The 21,459-nt window shown below is 38.9% G+C and overlaps 2 protein-coding genes across 6 annotated transcripts in view; one reads left to right on the top strand and one right to left on the bottom strand.

Annotated features, from left to right (window-relative positions):
- The window catches only part of LOC140734775 (ELKS/Rab6-interacting/CAST family member 1-like), a 766,434-nt gene extending 751,173 nt beyond the window's left edge, over nt 1-15,261 (bottom strand). For 2 of the 4 annotated variants that reach the window (XM_073059261.1, XM_073059262.1), the window contains exon 1: nt 15,011-15,261. The gene's annotated coding sequence lies outside the window, so the exon portion shown is untranslated. The remainder of the gene's footprint in view (nt 1-15,010) is intronic. The other 2 variants (XM_073059263.1, XM_073059264.1) reach the window with 2 other exon arrangements.
- Nucleotides 15,262-15,402: 141 nt separating this feature from the next.
- Nucleotides 15,403-21,459, top strand: part of rad52 (RAD52 homolog, DNA repair protein) — a 38,322-nt gene continuing 32,265 nt past the window's right edge. For both annotated transcript variants that reach the window (XM_073059260.1, XM_073059259.1), the window contains exon 1: nt 15,403-15,550. In XM_073059260.1, coding sequence (XP_072915361.1) covers nt 15,494-15,550 — 57 coding nt within the window. In that variant the 5' untranslated portion in view covers nt 15,403-15,493. The remainder of the gene's footprint in view (nt 15,551-21,459) is intronic.

The raw sequence follows: 21,459 nt of genomic DNA, 5'->3' as shown, positions 1-21,459 counted from the left end.
GCTTGCTCTTGAAGGGAAGTAGTTGTTTTTGAACATAGTGATAAGAGACTCAAGCTTCTGTACCTTCTGCCAAATGATAGCTGCAAAAAGATGGCATGCCCTGGATGGTGGGGATCTTTGAGGATAGACACTGCTTTCTTGGAGGCAGTGAGCAACGACTTTCTGCAGCTTATGTTCCTGTGCATTCAGATTTCTATCCCAGATAATGATGCAACCAGTCAGTATAATTTCAACAAGTATAAGTTCGTTAGTGCTCAAATGCAAGCTGAACAAACTTAGCCCAAATCTTGTCCAGATGTAAAGATTAATTCCAGTAGATCCTTGAAAAATTATGTATTTAATAATACCATAAGACACAAGCAGAATTAGGCCATTTGGTCCACTGAGTCTGCACTGCCATTTCACCATGGCTAATCCATTTTTCCTCTCACCCCAATCTCCTGCCTTCTCTCAGTATCCCTTAATAACTTGAATCAAGAATATATCTACCTCTGCCTTACATAAATGGTAAGACTTGGACTCCACAGCTACCTGTGGCAAAGAATTCCAGATTCACCACTCTTTGGCTAAAGTAGTTTCCCCTTATTTCCATTCCAAAAGGACACCCCTCTATTCTGAGGCACTGTCCTCTGGTCCTAGACTCTCCCAGCATTGGAAACACCCTCTCCACATCCACTCTATCAAGGTCTTTCACCATTTGAAAGGTTTCACTTAGGTCACCCCTCATTCTTCTGAATTCCGGTGAATACAGGCCCAGGGCCATCACTCTTCATGTTCAATGCTGGAATCATTTTCGTGGACCTCCTGTGAACCCTATCCAGTGTCACCACATCTTTTCTAAAATAAGGGACCCAAAACTGCTCACAATTGTCCGCTCACCAATGCCTCACCAATGCTTTATAAAGCCTCAACATTACACCCTTGCTTTTATATTCTAATCCTCTTGAAATGAATGCTAGGATCGCATTTGCTGTCCTCACCACAGACTCAACCTGCAAATAACCTTTGGGGAATCCTGCACAAGGACTCCCAAATCCCTTTGCACCTCAGATTTTTGCGGTTTCTCTTCATTTAGAAAATAACGTACCCTTTCACGTCTTCTATTGAAGTGTATGACCATACACTGTATTCCATCTGCCACTTTTTTTTCCCCATTCTCCTGATCTGTTCTAAATCCTTCTGTAGCCCCTCTACATCCTCAAAGCTACCTGCCCCTCCATCTATCTTATCATCTGCAAATTTTGCAATAAAAATCAACTCTGTCATCGAAGTTATTGACATATAATGTAAAAAGAAATAGTCCCAACAGTTGTCACTGGCAGCCAACCAGAAAAGGCTCCCTTTATTCCCACCCTTTGCCTCCTGCCAATCAGCCACTGCTTTATCCATGCTAGCACTTTTCCTGCAATATCATGGGCTTTCAATTTGTTAAGCAGCCTCACCATTGGGATCCTGTCAAAGGCCTTCTGAAAATTCAAGTACACAACATCAAATGATTCTCCTTTGTCTATCCTGCTTGTTATTTCTTCAAATAATTCCAACAGATTTGTCAGGCAAGATTCTCCCTTGAGGGAGAATAGAGGGCTATGCAATAGGTTAATTCTAAGCAGTTTCTGGAGTAGGTTACATGGTCGACACAACATTGTGGGCCGAAGGGCCTGTAATGTGCTGTAGATTTCCATGTTCTATGAAACCACACTGACTCCGGTCTATTTTATCATGTGCTTCCAAGTACCATGAAACCACATCCTTAACAATTGACTCCAACATCTTCCCAATCAGTGAGGTCAGACTAACTGATCGATAATTTCCTTTCTCCTGCCTTTCCCTTCTTGAAGAGTGGAGTGACATTTGTAATTTTGCAGTATTCAAGAACTGTTCCAGAATCTAGTGATTCTTGAAAAATCATTACTAATGCCTTCACAATCTCTTCAGCCACTTCTTTCAGAATACTGGGATGTGCATCATCTGGTACTTCAGACCAGACAGTTTCCCAAGAATCTTCTCCCTTGTAATAGCAACTTCACACAATTCTGACCCTGACACTTTAGATCTCCCACCATACTACTTATGTCTTCCAGTGAAGACTGATGCAAAATATTTATCCAGTTCTTTCCTTGTCCTTCAATACTACCCCTCCGGCATTGTTATCCAGTTGTCCAATATCCATTCTTGCCTCTCTTCTATATCTTATTGTATCTGAAGAAATTTTTGGTATCCTCTTTAATATTGTTAGCTAGCTTACTTTCATATTCTATCTTTTCCTTCTTAATGGCTTTTTAGTTGCTTTCTGTTGATTTTTAAAAGCTTCCCAATCCTCCAAATTCCCACTAATTTTTACTCTATTATATGTCCTCTCTTTGGCTTTTATGTTGGCTTTAACTTCTTGTTTGCCATGATCGCATCATCTTGCCTTTGGAACACTTCTTCATCTGGGATAGATATATCTTGTGCCTTCCGAATTGCTTCCAGAAATTCCAGCCATTGCTGCTCTGTCACCATCCCTGCCAGTTCTTTTCCAATCAATTTTGGCCAACACCTCTCTCATGCCTCTGTAACTCCCTTTATTCCACTGCAGTACTGCTACATTTGACTTTAGCTTCTCCTTCTGAAATTTCAAGGTAAATTTCACTGCCACTGCCTTCCTGACTATCCTTTTGATACAATGTGTATCCTTGGACATTAAGCTATAATCTGCTTTCAGCCATGATTCAGAAATGACTACAACACCATACATCCCAATCTGTAACTATGCTATCTGTAACTAATCTACCTTATTCTGTATAACGCACGCATTCAAATATAACACCTTCAGTCCTGTATTTGCCCTTTTCAATTTTGTCTGCCTTTACATTGCACATATCCTGTAGGCTGCAATCATGTCCTATCATCAGCCTCTCCTTGCTCTGAGTCTCACTACACATTGCTTGCGTTTGTAAACCAACTACCTTATCCTCAGCACCATCATTCATTTTCCCATTCCTGTGCCAAATTAGTTTAAACCCTCCCAAACAACTCTAGCCAACTTGCCCGCAAGGATATTGGACCCTCCTTGGGTTCAGCAGCAACCCATTCGTTTTGTGCAAGATTACCTTCCCCAGAAGAGATCCCAATGATCCACAAGTCTGAACTCCTGCTCCCTGCACCAGCTCCTCAGCTATGTATTAATTTGCCTAATCATCCTATTCTTACTCTCACTGGAGCATGGCACAGGAAGCAATCCAGAGATTACGACTCTGGAGGTCTCATTTTTCAGCTTTCTCCCTCACTCCCTAAAATCTCTCTTCAGCACCTCCTCACCTTGTCTACCCATGTCATTGATGCCAATATACAGACTTATGGTTACTCACCCTCACCCCTGAAAATGCCACAGACCCAATCCAAGACATCCCTGACTCTGGTACCAGGGAAGCAACAAATCATCCAGGTGTCTCCATCACACCAACAGAATCTCATCTCTGTTTCTCTGACTACAGAATCTCCTACCACCACTGCAGTCCTCTTCACCCCTCTTCTCTTCTGAGCTATAGCACTAGGTCACTGTGTCTCTCCCTCCTGGAAGGTGTCCCCCTCAACAGTATCTTAAGGTTATATACATCTGTGCATTTCTCCTCCTTCACCTCACAATCACCCATCTCCTGCAATATAGGGGTGATTACCTCCTTGTAGCTCCCATCTATCACCTCCTTATTCTCCCAAGTCAGAGGAACAGTCTCGAAGCTCTACCTTTTAAATCTTGATTGTGGACCTAATTGTAAGGTAGCTCTTTTTATGCACTCCCTCATGTATACTGCCCAGCTCCTGCATGGAGTGCAAGGCATACAGTAATGCTATGACATCAAAACTGCAGAAAGATTAATCTGCATCATTGGAGCAAATTGACACTTCTCAAATTTCTGGCTCAAAAATGTCATGCAATGCATACAATAATATCTGGCAATTCTGAGCATTTCACACTGGTATTGAAAGAATTATCAAAAACCAAACATACAGGTGCTGGAAATAGAAAAAGACAAAGAAAATGATAGAGGTACACAAATCATCACTGACACAACATGAAAATCATTGTTTTACGCAGCAGTATGCTGTAAAGACAGAAGTCCATAAACTAGAAAAATAAGTGGTGCAAAAAAAAGAGTAACAAGGTAACATTCATGGATCATTCTGAAATCAGATGGCAGAGGAGAAGAAGCTATTCCTAAAACTTTCAGTGTGGCTCTTCAGGCTCTCCTACTTCCTCCCTGATGGTAGTCATGAGAAGAGTGCATATCCCAGATGGTGATGTTCATTAATAATGAGACACCACATTCCTGAGGCACCAGCCCTTGACGGTAGGAAGGGTTGTGCTCATGAAAGAGCTGCCTACATCACTCTGCAGTCTCTTGCAATCCTGTGCATTGGTGTCTCTATACCAGGCTGTCATACCAGTCAAAATGCTCCCCACCATACAACTGTAGAAATTCGCAGGAGTCTTTGGTGACATATCAAATCTCCTCAAATTTTAATGAATCAGAACCTTCTTTGTGATTGCATATATGGGGCCCAGCACAGATCCTGAGATGTTGACACCCAGGAACTTGAAAATGCTCACCCTTTCCACTGCTGACTCAACAAGGACTGCTGTGTATTCTTCTGACAACCCCTTCTTAAAGTCCACAATCAATTCCTAGGTCTTACTGATGCTGATTGTTCTTTCTTTTCTTTCTTTTTAAATCTTTTTAATAATTTTTAAACAAACATAAATGAAACATGAATACAAAGAGTTTGAGAGTACATAGTTAATAGTTTAAATAAACATTCAAATAGATAATTAATATATAATAACCTCCCAAACTCATGGTAATTACGAACAAAAGTAGTAAAAAAAAAAAAGAGGGGAAAAAACTAACCAACATGGGCCATTGCATTATGTCAAATATATACAGTAGTGCCAATAACTTCATACCTCCATCCAAATAATTAAGGATAATAAAAGTGAGGTTTAGGAAAAGACAATTTAACTCATATGAAAATGTTGAATAAATGGTCTCCAAGTTTCTTCAAATTTAACTGAAGGATCAAAGACAACACTTCTAATTTTTTCTAAGCTCAAACAAGAGATAGTTTGAGAAAACCACTGAAATATAGTTGGAGGATTAATTTCTTTCCAGTTCAATAGGATAGTTCTTCTAGCCATTAATGTAACAAATGCAATCATCCGTCGAGCTGAGGGGGATAAACGACTATTATCCGCCATTGGTAAACCGAAAATTGCAGTAATAGGATGCGGTTGGAAATTGATATTCAGAACTGTTGAAATAATACCGAAAATATCTTTCCAGTAATTTTGCAAACAAGGCCAAGACCAAAACATGTGGGTCAATGAAGCAACTTCAGAATGACATCTGTCACAGGTTGGATTAACATAAGAATAAAATCGAGCAAGTTTATCCTTAGACATATGAGCTCTATGTACAACCTTAAATTGTATCAGGGCATGTTTAGCACAAATAGAAGAAGAATTGACTAATTGTAAAATTTTCTCCCACTGCTCAGTGGGTATAAGACAATGAAGTTCTTTTTCCCGTTCCTTCTTAATTTTTTTCTGATACTTCTGGCTGTATTTTCATGATCATATTATAAATGATGGCTACTAAACCCTTCTGACAAGGATTCAGAGCTAAAAAAATTTCCGTAATGTCCGATGGACATAATTTCGGAAAAGACTAACTCATTATTCAAAAAATTTCTAACTTACAAATATCTAAAAAAAATGAGTTTTAGGTAAATTATATTTATTAGATAGCTGTTCAAAGGACATAAAACTATTATCTAAAAATAGATCACAAAAACATGTTATACCTTTTGTTTTACATAAAACAAAGGCTTGATCCATAAAAGAGGGCCGAAAAAGAAAGTTAGATATTATAGGGCTTGATAAGATAAACTTATTCAAGCCAAAAAATTTACAAAATTGAAACCATATTCACAATGTATGTTTAACTATAGGATTAGTTATTTGTTTATTCAATTTAGATAAAGAAAAAGTGAAAATCCTAAAATTGAAAACAATGAAAAGTCTTGTACAGACTTACATTCTAAATTTATCCATTGTGGGCAAGCTGCTATAGTCGATTCTTGTGTCCAAAATATTAAATATCGTATATTAACTGCCCAATAGTAAAATCTCAGGTTTGGCAAAGCCAAACCACCCTCCTTCTTAGGCTTCTGTAAATATTTTTTGCTTAGTCTAGGATTTTTACTCTGCCACAGATAGGAAGATATTTTGGAGTCAATAATATCAAAAAAAGATTTAGGAATAAAAATTGGTAATGCTTGAAATAAATATAAGAATTTGGGTAATACCATCATCTTAATAGCATTAATTCGACCAACCAATGACAAAGATAATGGAGACCACCTGGTAACAAGTTGCTTAATTTGGTAAAAAGGTAAAAAATTAACTTTAAATAAACCTTTATGTGTTTTGGTAATTTTAATACCCAAATAAGTAAAATAATCTGTGACAACTTTAAATGGTAAATGTTTATAAATTAGAACTTGCATATTTAACGGAAATAATTCGCTCTTATTAAAATTCAATTTGTAACCAGAAAAGTTACTAAACTGAGCAAGCAAAGACGAAATAGCAGGAATAGATCTCTCGGGGTCGGATATGTATAGTAACAAATCATCAGCATATAATGATAACTAATACATCCCTTCCCCACGAGTAATACCCAAAATATTAGGTGATTCACGAATGGCTATAGCTAAAGGTTCCAAAACAATGTCAAATAGTAAAGGACTTAAAGGACAGCCTTGCCTTGTACCACGGAATAACTGAAAAAAAGGAGATCTTTGATTATTGGTAAAGACCGAAGCCAGGGTTTATAGTATATTAATTTAATCCATGATATAAATTTCAAACTAAAATTAAAATGCTGCAATGTATTAAATAAATATGGCCATTCAACTCTATCAAATGCTTTTTCAGCGTCTAAGGAAATGACACATTCTGGTATTTTGGGTGAAGAAGTATAAATAATATTAATTTTCTAATGTTAAAAGATGAGCAGCGGTTTTTAATAAATCCAGTCTGATCTTCAGAAATAATTCGAGGTAATATATTTTCTAATCTAGTGGCCAAAATTTTACTAAAAATCTTAAAAATCCGTATTCAGCAAGGATATAGGCCGATAGGATGCACATTCAGTGGGGTCTTTATCTTTTTTAAGAATTAAAGAAATAGAGGCTTCATAAAAAGATTGTGGCAATTTATCTATAGTTAACGCATCTTTAAAAATTTTACAAAGCCAAGGAGAGAGTATAGAGGAAAAGGATTTAAAAAATTCTACAGTATAACCATCCGGACCAGGAGCTTTACCGGAATTCATTGAAAAAGTAGCCTCTTTTATTTCAGTTTCCGTAATAGGTGCATCTAGGAATACACTATCCTCTGTAGTTAATTTTGGGATATTCAATTTTCTTAAAAATTCATCTATTATAGAAGAATCCTCAACAAATTCTGATTGATATAAAGAATTATAAAAATCTTGAAAGGCTTTATTTATCTCTTTATGGTCGATCGTCAGAGTGCCATCTCGTTTACGAATCCTAGTAATTTGTCATTTAACCGAAGCAGTTTTCAATTAAATAGCCAATAATTTGCCAGACTTATCTCCATGTACATAAAACTGGGTTCTAGATTTAATTAACTGATTTTCAATCGAAGAGGATAATAACAAACTATGCTCCATTTGAAGTTCAACTCTTTCTTTATAAAGTTCTTTGCTGGGGGTCACTGAATAAATCTTATCAATTGCTTTGATTTTATCAACCAATGTTAATATTTTAGAATTAGTTCGTTTCCTAACTCCAGCAGAGTATGAAATAGTCTGTCCACGAATAAATGCTTTAAAAGTGTCCCATAAAATTCCACTAGAGATCTCTGCTGTAGAATTTGTTGAGAAAAACAAGTCAATTTGAATATTTAATAAAATTAAGAAAGTCTAAGTCCTGCAATAAAATAGAGTTGAACCTCCAAGATTTAGCATTAGTAGATGAGTCCATTGTCTTAATAGATAGCTTCAAAGGTGCATGGTCAGAAATGGTAATGGAGTCATATTTACAATCAATAACAACTGTAAGTAAATGGTGATCAATAAAAAAGTAATCAATTCTTGAATAATTATGATAAACATGAGAAAAGTATGAAAACTCTGTCATTGAGGTGTAAAAAATGCCAAATTTCGGAAATTCCAGAATCAATCATAAAGGAATTAATAAGAGAGGCCAATTTATTCGGAAGAGCTTGGGTGGGCTTAGATCTATCCATCGAAGGGTTTAAACAACAGTTAAAATCCCCACCCATTATCAGCATGTACTGATTCAAATTAGGAAAGGATGTAAATAGACACTTAAAAAATTCAGGACAATCAGTGTTTGGAGCATAAACATTAACTAAAACAACTTTTTGATTAAAAAGTAGACCAGTAATAAGCCAAAATCTACCTTGTGGGTCTGAAATTGTTTCATAGTGTATAAAGGAGGTTGAAGAATCTATAAAAATGGAAACGCCTCTTACTTTGGCTTGGGAATTCGAGTGATACTGTTGGCCCTTCCAAAACCTAAAAAAACGTTGACTATCCACCTTCCTCACGAGTCTCTTGTACAAAGATAATATTAGCATTCATTCTGTGGAATACTTTGAATATTTTTTTTCTGTTTGATCAGATAATTTAAACCATTAGTATTCCAAGAAACAAAATTAATAATCTTATCCATATTGCCAATATTTATTACAATTAACACACAAGGTTAAAAAAAAAATGAACTCATGAATCCGGAAGAGGGAAGTAAGTTCAAGGAGGAACCGGAAGTCATGACACTGCAACCATTTTTGTAGTTTCGAATCAGCCCATGAAGTAAAAGACTGTTCTTGTTGTGATACCATTCAACTAGCCATCTGGGATTCTACCAGCAATAGTGATACAAATGGGAAATTTATAGATGGTGTTTGAGCTACACTTAGCCAGTCATGAGTGTAGAGAGAGCAGAGCAGTGGGCTAAGCACGCATCATTGAGATCAGCAAGATGTTATCACTGACATGCAATAGTTGTGGTCTCTCAGAAAGAAGCTTAGGATCCAGTAACAAAAGGAGGTACATAGACCCAGTTCTTAGCACTGAGGGAATAATAATATTTAAAGTAGAACTAAAATCGCTAAAGAATAACCTGTGGCTTATCTTGTGTCTGCCTCAGTGCTCTAAAGCCTGCTGTAGTGGATGCAGGTCCTCGCTCAGGCTGGTGTCAATTCTAGTCATAACCAATCTCTCAAAGCACTTCATTATGGGAGATGCAAATACTACTGGATGGTGATTGATATGTCAGATTCAGATCCATTATAATAACAGTCCTGATAAAGGATCTTCAACCTTAAATATTAACAGTGGCTATTCCCACAGATGTGGCCTGACCTGCTATATGCATTTTAAATTTATATTGAAATGAAAGCTTCATAACTGAAGAATGCAGTTCTTTTATTAAAAAATTATCAAGTTGTCTTCAAGGGATGCATTTAGAAGTAACAAGTTAGAAAGTGGATATATACAATTGTCATTATCTTGAGATACAAACTTTTCATACTCCTTTTAGTTGTACTATCATAGCAGTTTAAATAGAAACAGGACTGAAGGCAGACAGAGGTGAACCAGGTTATCTTTCAATTTCTTTTGCCCCATTTCCCCCCACCATCCTCCATCTCCAAGTTCTAAAGTCATAATCACACAATTGAAATTGCATTTACATGGAAAGCTCTATAAGATTTTAGTGATTTACAACATATTCAAGACATGAGACTGAAGATGTTGGCATACGGAGCAACACTTTACTGGAGAAACTCAGCAGGACAAGCAGCATCTCTACGAGTCCCTTGAAAGATTTTAACCTGTAACCTCAACAATTATTCAAAGTTCAAAGTAATTTTTTTCTTAAATCAAAGTATGTAATGACACATATATAGCCTTGAGATTAATTTTCTTGCCAGAATTTACAGGATAATAAAGAAATACAACAGAATGAATGTAAAACTATACATTAACAAAGACTGACCAAAAACAAATCTGCAAAAGACAACTTGTGCAAATTGGAAAATAATAATAAATAATTCTGAGAACACAAGTTACAAAGTTCTGAAAGAAAGTCCATAGTTTGTGGAATCAATTCAGAGTTGATCTGAGTACTGGTTTAGGAGCCTCATGGTTGTAGGGTAGTAAGTGTCCCTGAATCTGGTGGTGCAGGACCCAAGGCTCCTGTACTTCCTGCCTGATGATTGTAGCAAGAAAAAAGCATGGCCTGGATGGCGACAGTCTTTGAAGATAGATGCAACACTCCTTGTAGATGTGCTCAAGTGTGGGGAGGGCTTCGTCTGTGATGGACTAGGCAACATCCACCACTTTTTGTAAAACTTTTCCTTTCTTGAATATTGGTGTTTCCATATCAAGCTGTCACGCAAACAGTCAGGATACTCTTCACTCTGCATCTATAGAAGCACAAACTTCTAAGAAAGTAGCACCTTCTTCATAATGGCACTTACGTGCTGATCCCACGACAGAACCTCTGATATGATAATGCCAAAAAAATTAAATTTACTAACCCTCTCCATCTCCAATCCCCTAATGAGAACTGGCTCATTGATTTCTGGTTGTTTCCTCCTGTAGTAAACAATCAGCTCTTTGGTTTTTCTGACATTGAGAGGCTGATGTTGTGGCAACATTCAACCAGATTTCCCATCTCCCCCCATAAGCTGATTTGTCGCCACTTTTGATTCTAGTTTAGCCTAGATTACAACTTCACATGCGAGATTCCTTTTCTGGAAGTCATATCTGGACTTCTTATATTTTCCTGGTTGCCAGTCCTGAATACCACCAATCTCGCCCTCAGCTGACTGAGGATCTCAATTCATCCAGGGCTTCTGGTTGGGAAACACTGAATGATTTTGTAGGGATACATTCATCCACATGTGTTTTGATAAAGTCAATGATAACGGTATTCATCCAGGTCCTTTGAGGAGGTGGTGTCATCAGCGAACTTAAATATGGCATTGAAGCTATTCTTAGCCACACAATTATAAAGCAAGTAGAGCAGGGAACTCAGCACCTATACTGAATGAGAAGAACATGCTGATGTAGGCATCTTCATTGTCCAAATGTTCAAGAGCTGACTGAAGAACATAATTGGCATCTACTGTTGACCAGTTGTGGCAGTAGGTAAATTGAAGTGGATCCAAGTCACTCCTCTGGGAGGAACAGATATGGTTAATGACCAACCCCTCAAAGCACTTTATCAGAGTGGATGTTAAGTGTTACTGAATGATAGTTGTTGAGGAAGATTACCAAGTTCTTCTTGGAATATTGAAGCCTACTTCAAATAGGTGTGCACCTCAGACTGCCAAAGCAAGTGGATAAAATGTCTGAAAACACACCAGTCAGTTCATTAGCACGTTTTCAGTTCTCAGCCAAGTACACCATCTGGGCCAGATGCTTTCTGTGGGTTCACCCTCCGGAAGGATGCCCTCACGTCAGCCTCAGATGGAAATCACTGGGTCATCAGGGCATGTGGGACTTTGTGAAAGTGCCTCCATGCTCTGTTGGTCAAAGGGAGCATAAAAGGCACTGAGCTCATCTGGGAGCAGAACCCTGTGTTATTTATATTGCTTGATTTTGATTTGTAGAAGGTAACAGCATTCAAGCCCTGGCACAACTGTCAAGCATCCTTCTGTATTTCAAGTTTGGTCTGTAACTGCCACTTCACATGAGAGATGGCTTTCTGAATGTCATAGCTGGACTTCTTGCACTTTACTAGGTTGTCAGACCTAAACGCCACCAATCTCGCCCTCAGCAGATTGCATATCTCTTGGTTCACATCCAGATCTTCTGGTTGGGAAAGACTGAATAATTTTGTAGGGACACACTCATCCAGAAGTGTCTTTATAAAGTCTGTGACAGTAGTGACATACAATCAGTTCCTTTGAGAAGTCCTTGAACATGGCCCATTCTACTGACTAGAAGCAATCTCATAGCCACTCTTACTCCTCCCGTCATCACCTCTTTGTTGTCCTCCACATGTTCCAAAACTCATGAAGAATCTCCAGCAGATGTGTGTTACAATATATTTAGAATAAACTGCTCAATTCAACTTCAAGCTATCTTTTATTTTAAGAAGTGCATCAGGCTTAGCAAACTTATCCTATGAATACTTGAGCTAGAAATATTCAGCAACTTTTCCACAAATATTTCCTGAATTGAAGCATTATGCAAGGTATTACATAAGATTTACAATGCCCTATATGAAGAAGTGGAAAATAGGCTAGGTTTCCTATATGCAGTAATTGCTGCTGGAAGTAGATCTATAGACAAAGAGCTCCAGGAATCGGCTCAGTAGTAATCTCCTGTAATTAACCACTTCAACAGTTACAGATAAATGACCATCACTTAAGCACTTAAGGCACCAATGTAACATGTAGACATAGAATTGCACTTCAAAATGAGTGGAATTGAGATGAAAGAATTAGAAAAGAAAGAACTGAAGAACATTCACAAATGTCCCAATTTATATCGATTATTTTCATTTCTTAACCAACTATTCATGATTTTACATTAGCCACTTCATAATCTTTCTCTCTTAAGTATCACTCAGCAGTTTCTAGTCAAGATAGGTCCATGCATTTGGTGAACTTTGACTAAAAAGTTAAAATTCATTTATTTAAAAGAAATAGTTGCTATGACGCAGAAGTAAATATTTGTCAACCACTGGTCATGAGTTTACCAACTGTATGGAAATCTATAAATAATTCATGCAAATTCAAGAGCAAGTGTCAGTACCTTAAACAATAAAAAGGAAAACATCACAATATATTACCCAAATTACCCAATCTTCACTAACATTACCAAACTGTCAGTCTGTAGGTGGACATGGAATAAAAGCCAAGGAACATGAAGATTACAAACAAGAGAAAATCCGCAGATGCCAGAAATCTAAGCAACGCATACAAAATTCTGGAGGAACTCAGCAGGTCAGGCAGCATCTATAAAAGGAAGAGAACAGACAACACTTCAGGCCAAGACTCTTCATCAGGACAGGAGAAAAAGATAAGTCAGTCTTGTGTTACTTCCTCCCCTCCCAGCTTCTTATTGACTCCTCTTTTTTTTCTCTCTCCAGTCCTGATAAAAGGTCTCAGCCGAAATGTCAACTGCAATCTTTTCTGTAGATGCTGCCTGGCCAGCTGAGTTCCTCCAGCATTTTGGACATGAGGATTCATGTATTTTTTTTTAATTAGAATGCAGTTAATATTGTTCAGGTTGTATTAATAAATTGCCAATTGTAAACTGCACAAGATTACAATATCTATATTACTTCAGAACAGATTCCCTGTAATATTTAAAAATGACATCAAAGCTATTATGTGCCTAATATATCCATCAATAATACCACTACAACAGAAATTACTTGTGTGAATACTGAAAAACTGCACATCTTTAACACACACAACTGCTATTTTACTGAAGTATACCTTGTGAACTTGAAATAACATAAAATCTACATCAAAATTAAGAGGGAGACAAAGAAGCCCTCTTCATCACCAAAAGTGTTGAGTACACTATGTTGGGGAAATTTTGGAAAAATATTGTCCAGCAAAAAGTGAATGTCACTCTTCCATTAACATTCTTATAAGAAATAGGAAGCAGGAATCAGCAAAATCCTTCCAGTCTTAACTGCATTTAGCAAAATGACACCTGGCATATAAAAATCCATTTGTCCATTAGATCTCCACCTATTTCCAAGCACTTTTTGTCCAACAATTTATCGATTACACTTCACGCAGTAACATGCAATTATATTTAATCAATTATCTAGGTTTTCACTATCTAACCTTAGATCGTGCTTTAGCAATGTCAATTTTCATCTTTACAAGTTAAAAATTCTCTCTTCATCCCTGACAATCTTGTCCATTTCACCTGATCTACCGCTGAAACCTTCATTCATACTTTTGCTCACTTTAAAGTTCACTATTCTGATACAAGTCTGACCAGCCACACTAGTTCTAATCACAGACTCAAAAACATATCCAAACATTCCTCCAATTCATATTTAATTGGGTAGTTTATTAAAATAGGCACACAAAATCTAAATCATTTTTAAAATCAAATATGGGTGCACCCTTGCCCCTCTAACATCTCCTTCGGCTCCAACTTTGCCAAGGCATCTGCACTCCTCCAGTTCTGGCATTTTGGCTATTAACAACATTATCATCACTTATGAACCTCTAACACTATCCAGCCAATTTGAACAATTGTCAACTCCCTTTCAACTAGAAAATGAAATATCCTCTTGAAATCTGACCTCCTTTCTGGCTTCCCTTTCATATTTAAGGCATTTCGTAAAAGCTATATCTACTCAGTCTTTAGAACACCTTTCTTTGGTGGGATTATCTTTTTTGTATATAACATACCCGGGGACGTTTAAAATTTTTTATTTGATTTTTTTTTGTTACGGGACTCATTCAAATCACTTCGTCTTCACTCTTGTGGTTTATGACATCACCTCACTAGCTCAATCATAAATCTGTTGGGTCACCACTGCACAATCTCCATCCTTGGATGGATTTTTAAAGAAAATTCCTATAATAATGAGATTTTCCCAGCAGAAGCAAACGGGAGAGGGGAGCGGGAATCCAAAAGTGTAACACTAACATTTCTCAATAGGGGAAAAAAACGTACTAGGGCTCCTCTTTCCATTAAACACGATAAAACTTCCCTCATATGACTACCAGAAGGGCATACAGGTAGCGTCCACATCGATGAGAAAACCGTTGACAGGTCAAAACACCCCCACTTCGAGCCAAAGCTCCGAATCCCTCCTCTGACTGAGGCATTAAACCGCAGATACCGACCCTCCACCTTCCCCGCTTCTCTACCTCGGTGACAGTTAAGCGCGACGCCCGCGGCTCTTCTCCTCGGCACATACTCACCTGTCGTTAACACAATCTCCACGAGACAGCAAAGCGTGAAACCGACACTACTTAAGATAATTCGGACTCCTTCTACCCCTGTCCCTCTCCTCCTTCTTTAAAACAGCAGTTTTACAGAGGCGCTTCTCCTGACGTAAACCCTTCTCCAGGCACCACGTCGATTTTTTTTTCCTGCTGACTTTCCCAGCCTGCTTCGCGGACTTCGCTCCTCTTCTCCACTATTGTCCCCACTCCCAAGGGTCAGTCGACCTCCTACCCGGCGTCCTCCGTGGTGCTAAATTCCTTCTCCACCCTGCCCCTCTGTCCAGCGTTCTTTGCGGTGCCAAATTCTTTCTCCGTGCTGCCCTTCCGTCCAGCGTCCTTTGCGATGCCTTATCCTCCCTCCCGACGCCCATTGCGAGAGGCTGCGCGATTTAATTTAATGGTTTGGCGGTTAAATTGAGTGACATTATGTGTTAAGTTCCCGGGTTTAAAAGTGTGAGGATGGCTGAAACCGATGTTCAGCCGGGTCATTGCAGTCCAACTTTATGTTTTGGGCAGGTGAGTGCTGCGGTGGTTTAAATGTGCCTTGTGTAGTTTTGCTCATCCCATGTACATTCTAACTGCAGTTTGAAGCCTGTGTTGGCTGAAAATGCCATAGAGTCCTGAAAGGTTGTTACATTTGGGATTCGTGTCGTTATGGAAAGATACACAACAGAAACGGGCCCTTCGGCGACCCAGACCATCATAAATCAATCATTAAAAAAATTCTTGGATTCTCATCGCTCACTAGAACACAATGTGGCTGATTAACCTACCAACTCGCCCGCCTTCGGGATATGGGAGGTAACCCAGTTAGTCATGGTGATAACATGCAAACCCTCCACAGCAGCATCGAGGTCAAGATGAAACTGGCTTTCTGAATCCGTGAGGTCGCTGCACCATTAGATCAACAGATCGACCCAAGTCTCATCTGAAATGTAGCTGAGAGATTAGGAATAATTTTAACGGAGCATATAAACATAATTTCACCGCCCATTTTAAAGATATCTTTTGTAGGCTTAGAATTGTGGTTCAATGACGAAACTTGGCTTGATATAAAGTACAGTACTGCCGTCATTAGTTATTAGTTACAAACACGCAATTACGACTTAACTTTTTAAAGGACTTTACGGATTTTATTAAAAACACTCTACAAGTAACATTATAAGTGTAATTAGACCTCATGACATGGGAGCAGAATTAGGCCATTCAGCCCATCGGGTATGCTCTGTCATTCCATCATGGCTGATTTATTATCCCTCTCAACCACATTCTTCTGCCTTCTCCCCGTAGCCTTTGACCTCCTGACTTATCAAGAATCTGTCAACTCCCGTCTTAAATATACCCAAAGGTCTGGCCTGTACAGTCACCTGTGGCAGTGATTTCCATAGATACATCACCCTCTGGCTAAATAGATTTTTCGTCATCTCTTCTAAATTCAATTCTGATGCTGAGCCCTATGGTCCTAGACTTCCCCCAATATTGGAAACATTCTCTCTATATCCACTTTAATATTCAACAGTTTGCAATGAGATTTCCCCTTCATTCTTCTAAACTCCAGTGAGTACAGGCCCCGAACTATCAAATGCTCCTAATATGTTAACTCTTTTATTCCTGGCATCATTCTCTTAAACCTCCTCTGGATCCTCTCCAATACCAGCACATTTTTTCTTAGAGCAGGAGTCCAAAACTGTTTACAGTACTCCCAAGTGCATTTTGACCAATGCTATATAAACCTCAGCATTTTATCCTTGCTTTTGTACTGTAGTCTCCTTGAATTGATTGCTAGCATTGCATTTGCCTTCCTTACCACATACTCAACCTGAAAGTTAACCTGCACGAGGACTTCCAAGTCCCTCTGCACCTCTGATTTTTGAATTTTCTCCCCATTTAGAAAATAGTCCACACATTTATTCTTTCTGCCAAAGTACATGACCATGCACTTCCCTTTAGTCTATTCCACCTGTCATTTCTTTGCCCATTCACCCAATTGGATAAAGACATTCCGGTCGAGATGGCGCCTGTGTACAACACTCTTCTGAATAGACCATATTTCACTTCTTTCATGTTTGTTTTTCATCTTGAATGTGATTCTGGGACTGTGGGAGCCTGTGATCTGCAGCTGGGAGATCGTTTGGATATTTCTGTGCTCTAGACACAGGATTCAGGAAGACAGAGGCAGTGTGTGTGAACCTTGTGCAAAGGTGTCAGGGTGGGGTGCAAGCCAATGTTCAACTCTGTTTTCCTGATTAAAGCTTCCGTTCACCAATTAAAGTGATGAGGAAGATGAAAACATCAAGACAAATGCAGAAGGTGGGCGGCCGCTGTCTGCCTTTAGATCGCTGGTGGGATTGCCCTGCTGCTGGAGAGGGAAGAGCCTACCACTGTAGCTGGAGGCTATTACTGCATTTTGGATATGGACTTGAACAATGGACTTTTTTTTCAGCCTTAGTTTTTTTTATATTCTGTGTTTTTCGCCAGGTTTTTCTCTTTTTTGTGTGTGCGGAGGGGGGATTTGGGAGTTGATGATCATGCTGCCGTTCTTTTCTTGGTTGTGTGACTATCTGGAGAAGAAGAATTTCAGAGTTGTATACTTTGATAATAAATGAACCTCTGAGCCTTTGAAGTCCTTCTGCGGACACCTTGCTTCCTCAACACTACCTGCTCCTCCACCTATCTTCATTTCATCAGTAAACTTAGCCACAAAGACATGAATTTGCTCGTCCAAATAATTGACATATAACATGAAAAGCAGTAGTGCCAACACTGATGCCTGCGGCATGCCACTAGTCACCGGCAGCCAACCAGAAGAGGCCCCCTTTGACTCCTGGTAGTCAATCACTCTTCTATCCATGCTAGTACCTTTCCTGTAATAACAGGGGCTCTTGTTAAGCAGCCTTGTGTGGCACTTTGTCATAGGCCTTCTGAAAATCAAAATAAACAAGATCCACTGACTCTTCTTTGTCTCTCCTGCTTGTTACTTCTTCAAATAATTCTAACAGATTTGTTAGACAAGATTTCCCCTTTAGAAAACCATGCTGACTTTGGCCTAGTTTATTATGTGCCTCAGGTACCCTGAAACCTCATCCTTAATAATAGACTCCTAACATCTTTCCAACCACTGAAGTCAGGCTAACCAGTTTATCATTTCCTTTCTTCTGCCTCCCTCCCTTCTTTAAGAGTGAAGTAACACAATTTTCCAATCTTCAGGAACCTCAGGAAATCAGTGATTCTTGAAAGATTACTACTGATGCCTCTACAATCTCTTCAGATACCTTGTTCAGAACCCTGGGATGTAGCCCATTTGGTTCAGGTGACTTATCAACCTTCAGGCTTTTCAGCTTCCCAAGTACCTACTCTTAAGTAATAGCAACAACACTCACTGTTGCCCCCTGACATTTCAAATTTCTGGCATACTGCTAGTATCTCCACAGTGAAAACTGACCATTTCTTTGTCCCCTATTACTGCCACTCCAGCTTCATTTTCCAGCTGTCCTATATCCACTCTCATCTTTCTTTTTGTATATGCTTCCCAAGCTTGTACTAGCTTACTTTCATATTTGCTCTTTTATCTCTTTGTGGCTCTTTGGTTGCCTTCTGTTGGTTTTAAAAGCTTCCCAATCTTCTCACTAATTTTTGCTGTATTATATACCCTCACTTTTGCTTTATTGTCGTCTTTGACTTTACTTGTCATCCATGGTTGCCACGTCCTCCCTTTAGAATACCTATTCATCTTTTGAGTGTATCTTTCCTGCACCTTCCAAATTTCCCTCAAACTCCAGCCATTGCTTTTCTGCCATCATTACTGCTAGTGTGCCCTTCCAATCATCTTTGGCCAGCTTCTCTTTCATGCCTCTGTGATTCCCTTGACTTCACTGTAATACTGATACATTCAATTTTATCTTCTACTTCTCAAACTGCAGGGTGATTTCTATCATATGATCACAATCTCCTAAAGGTTCCTTTACCTTCCAAATCAAATTTGGGTGATTCCAAGCACCCAATCCTGAATTGCTGTTCCCCATTGGGCTTAAGCGCAAGCTGTTTTAAAAAGCCATCTCGTAGGCATTCTACAAATTCCCTCTCTTAGGATCCAGCACCAACTAGATTTCCTCAATCTATCTGTATATTGAAATCTTCCCCATGATTATAACAACATTGCCCTTCTTACATGCCTTCTCTATCTCTCGGTCTAATCTGTTGATGCAGATTTCTTTATTGATTAGTGGTCAGCACTACGATAACTATTCACTTTTTGTAACAGAAGTAATAATATTGCTTGCTAAAAGAAGAAAATACCGTACTCTTCAAGTAAACTTCAAGCTTTGTTGGACTATTAATTCCTGTGTACTCTGGAACAGCTGAGTTTATTTTCTTAACATTTCAGGACTTCTGGTCAAGATAGTGCCTGCATACATTGCTCCTTCAGTCGATATCTTGTGGATAGATCATGAAACCATATATTCCACTTCTCTTATGTCTTTCACATTTGTATTTTGTCTTGGATGTGATTTTCGAACTGTTGGAGCCTGTGGTTTGCTGTTTGGAGTTTGTTTGGGTGTTCCAGCACTCTCCAGTCTTCGAGAGGATTCCAGGAGGCAAAGGCAGCATGTGCGAACCTCATGGCGGGTGCTCTGCGAGCAGATGATTGATCCATTTCGCCAATTAAAGCTTCTGTTATTTGGCAATTACAACTACAAGGGAGATTGAAACATCAAGCTGAATTTAGAAACTTGGAGATCGTTTGGGTGTTTCAGTGCTCTGCAGTCTCAGAGGATTACAGAAGACAAAGGCCATGTGCGTGAATTTCGTGGCGAGAAGGCTGCGGAACAGGGCACAAGCCGTTGTTCGACTCCATTTCACCGATTAAGGCTTCTATTGTTCATGAATTAAAGTAACGAGGGAGATTGAAGCATCAAGGCGAGTGCACCAGTTGCTACAGAGGCGGAGACAGCTCCCTAGGTTTTTCTTGTTTTGGATGTGGACTTGGACTATAGGCTTTTTTTCAGTCTTATAGTGTTTTTTTAATATTCAGTATTTTTCACCCAATCTTTTTTATTTTTTTCTGTGTCAATGTGCCTATTCCATTTTTTTCATTTTTTTTGTGTGAGAAGAAGGATTTGGGGGTGATGTGCATGTTCCATTTTATTAATTTTTTTGTCTGGGAGGGGGGTTCTGGGGGTCAATGTGCCTTTTTTTTGTGTGGGAGGAGGGATTTAGGAGTCAATGTGCCTCTTCCGTTTTTGTTCATCTTTTTGTGTGGGGAAGGGGGTTTTGGGGGTTGATCATCATTGCTACCTTTCTTTTGTTTCTTGATTTCATGGCTACCCAGAGAAGAAGAACTTCAAGTTGTGTGCTTTGATAATACACTGGTGCTAGTTGGTGAACCCTGTAGAATTTTCTCTTTCTGCATTAATATGACCTAAAATGTGATCAGATCTTCATGCAAATCCTAAAACTAGATAAGGAGAACCCAATTGAATAAATAACACAAAAACCATTATACTTGATCATTTATTAATTGAGAGAAATGATCCAATGTTACATGTATTTCTTGGAAAAAGTATGTGAACCTCTGGGGAAATACCTTCTTCAAAAGTTGTTTGGAGTCAGGTGTTTCAATCAATGAGATGAGATTGGAGGTGTGGTTTGCTGAGGTGCCCTGTCCTACAGGCAGTCCCCAAGTTACGAAAGTCCAACTTACGAACAACTCGTACTTATGAACGGCCTGCCATAAACCCTATTATATTAAAAACTCATCGGCTCGAGGAAGGAGAACGCCGCCTGCCATTTTAAGTCGGATCATGTTGCAGTTAACGCTGTGTTGAGTGTGTAACTTTGTATTTGGCATAAATTTTTCTTAGCCAGATTCACCCTGATCACCTCCCCCCCACCTTTTCCAGTCAGCACCGCCCTCACTTGTCCCATTTAACCTGTCTCAGTGCAGGTGGACTTTAGAATCCAGGGGAGCTCAGGACCCGCAGCCCACGGCTGCTGCTGTTTCTTTTCCATTGCCGGAAAAGGATCACGATTGAAAATAAAGTGGAAATAATAAAGCGATCAGAAAGAGGTGAAATGCCATCGGTCATTGGAAAAGCATTAGGCTACAGTCAGTCAACGATCAGAACAATTTTAAAGGATAAAGTGAGAGTAATGGAGCATGTGAAAGGCCCTGCCCCGATGAAAGCTACAATTATTACTAAGCAACGCAGTGGTTTAATTATTGAAGTACATACGTTTCTTAAGTTTTATATGCATAGAAAGGTAAAATATATACTAAGACAAACATTTGACTAACTGACGCTGAATAATACCGGATGTACCTGTTCCGACTTAAGTACAAATCTGACTTAAAGATGGACTTAGGAACGGAACTCATTCGTAACCCGTGGACTGTCTGTATTTTTTTTAAAAGACACACAAAGTCA

This window comes from Hemitrygon akajei, chromosome 10, assembly GCF_048418815.1.
Source record: "Hemitrygon akajei chromosome 10, sHemAka1.3, whole genome shotgun sequence".
NCBI lineage: Eukaryota > Metazoa > Chordata > Chondrichthyes > Myliobatiformes > Dasyatidae > Hemitrygon > Hemitrygon akajei.
The sequence above is the reverse complement of the archived record's forward strand: the minus strand, read 5'-3'. Positions and strand labels throughout refer to the sequence as shown.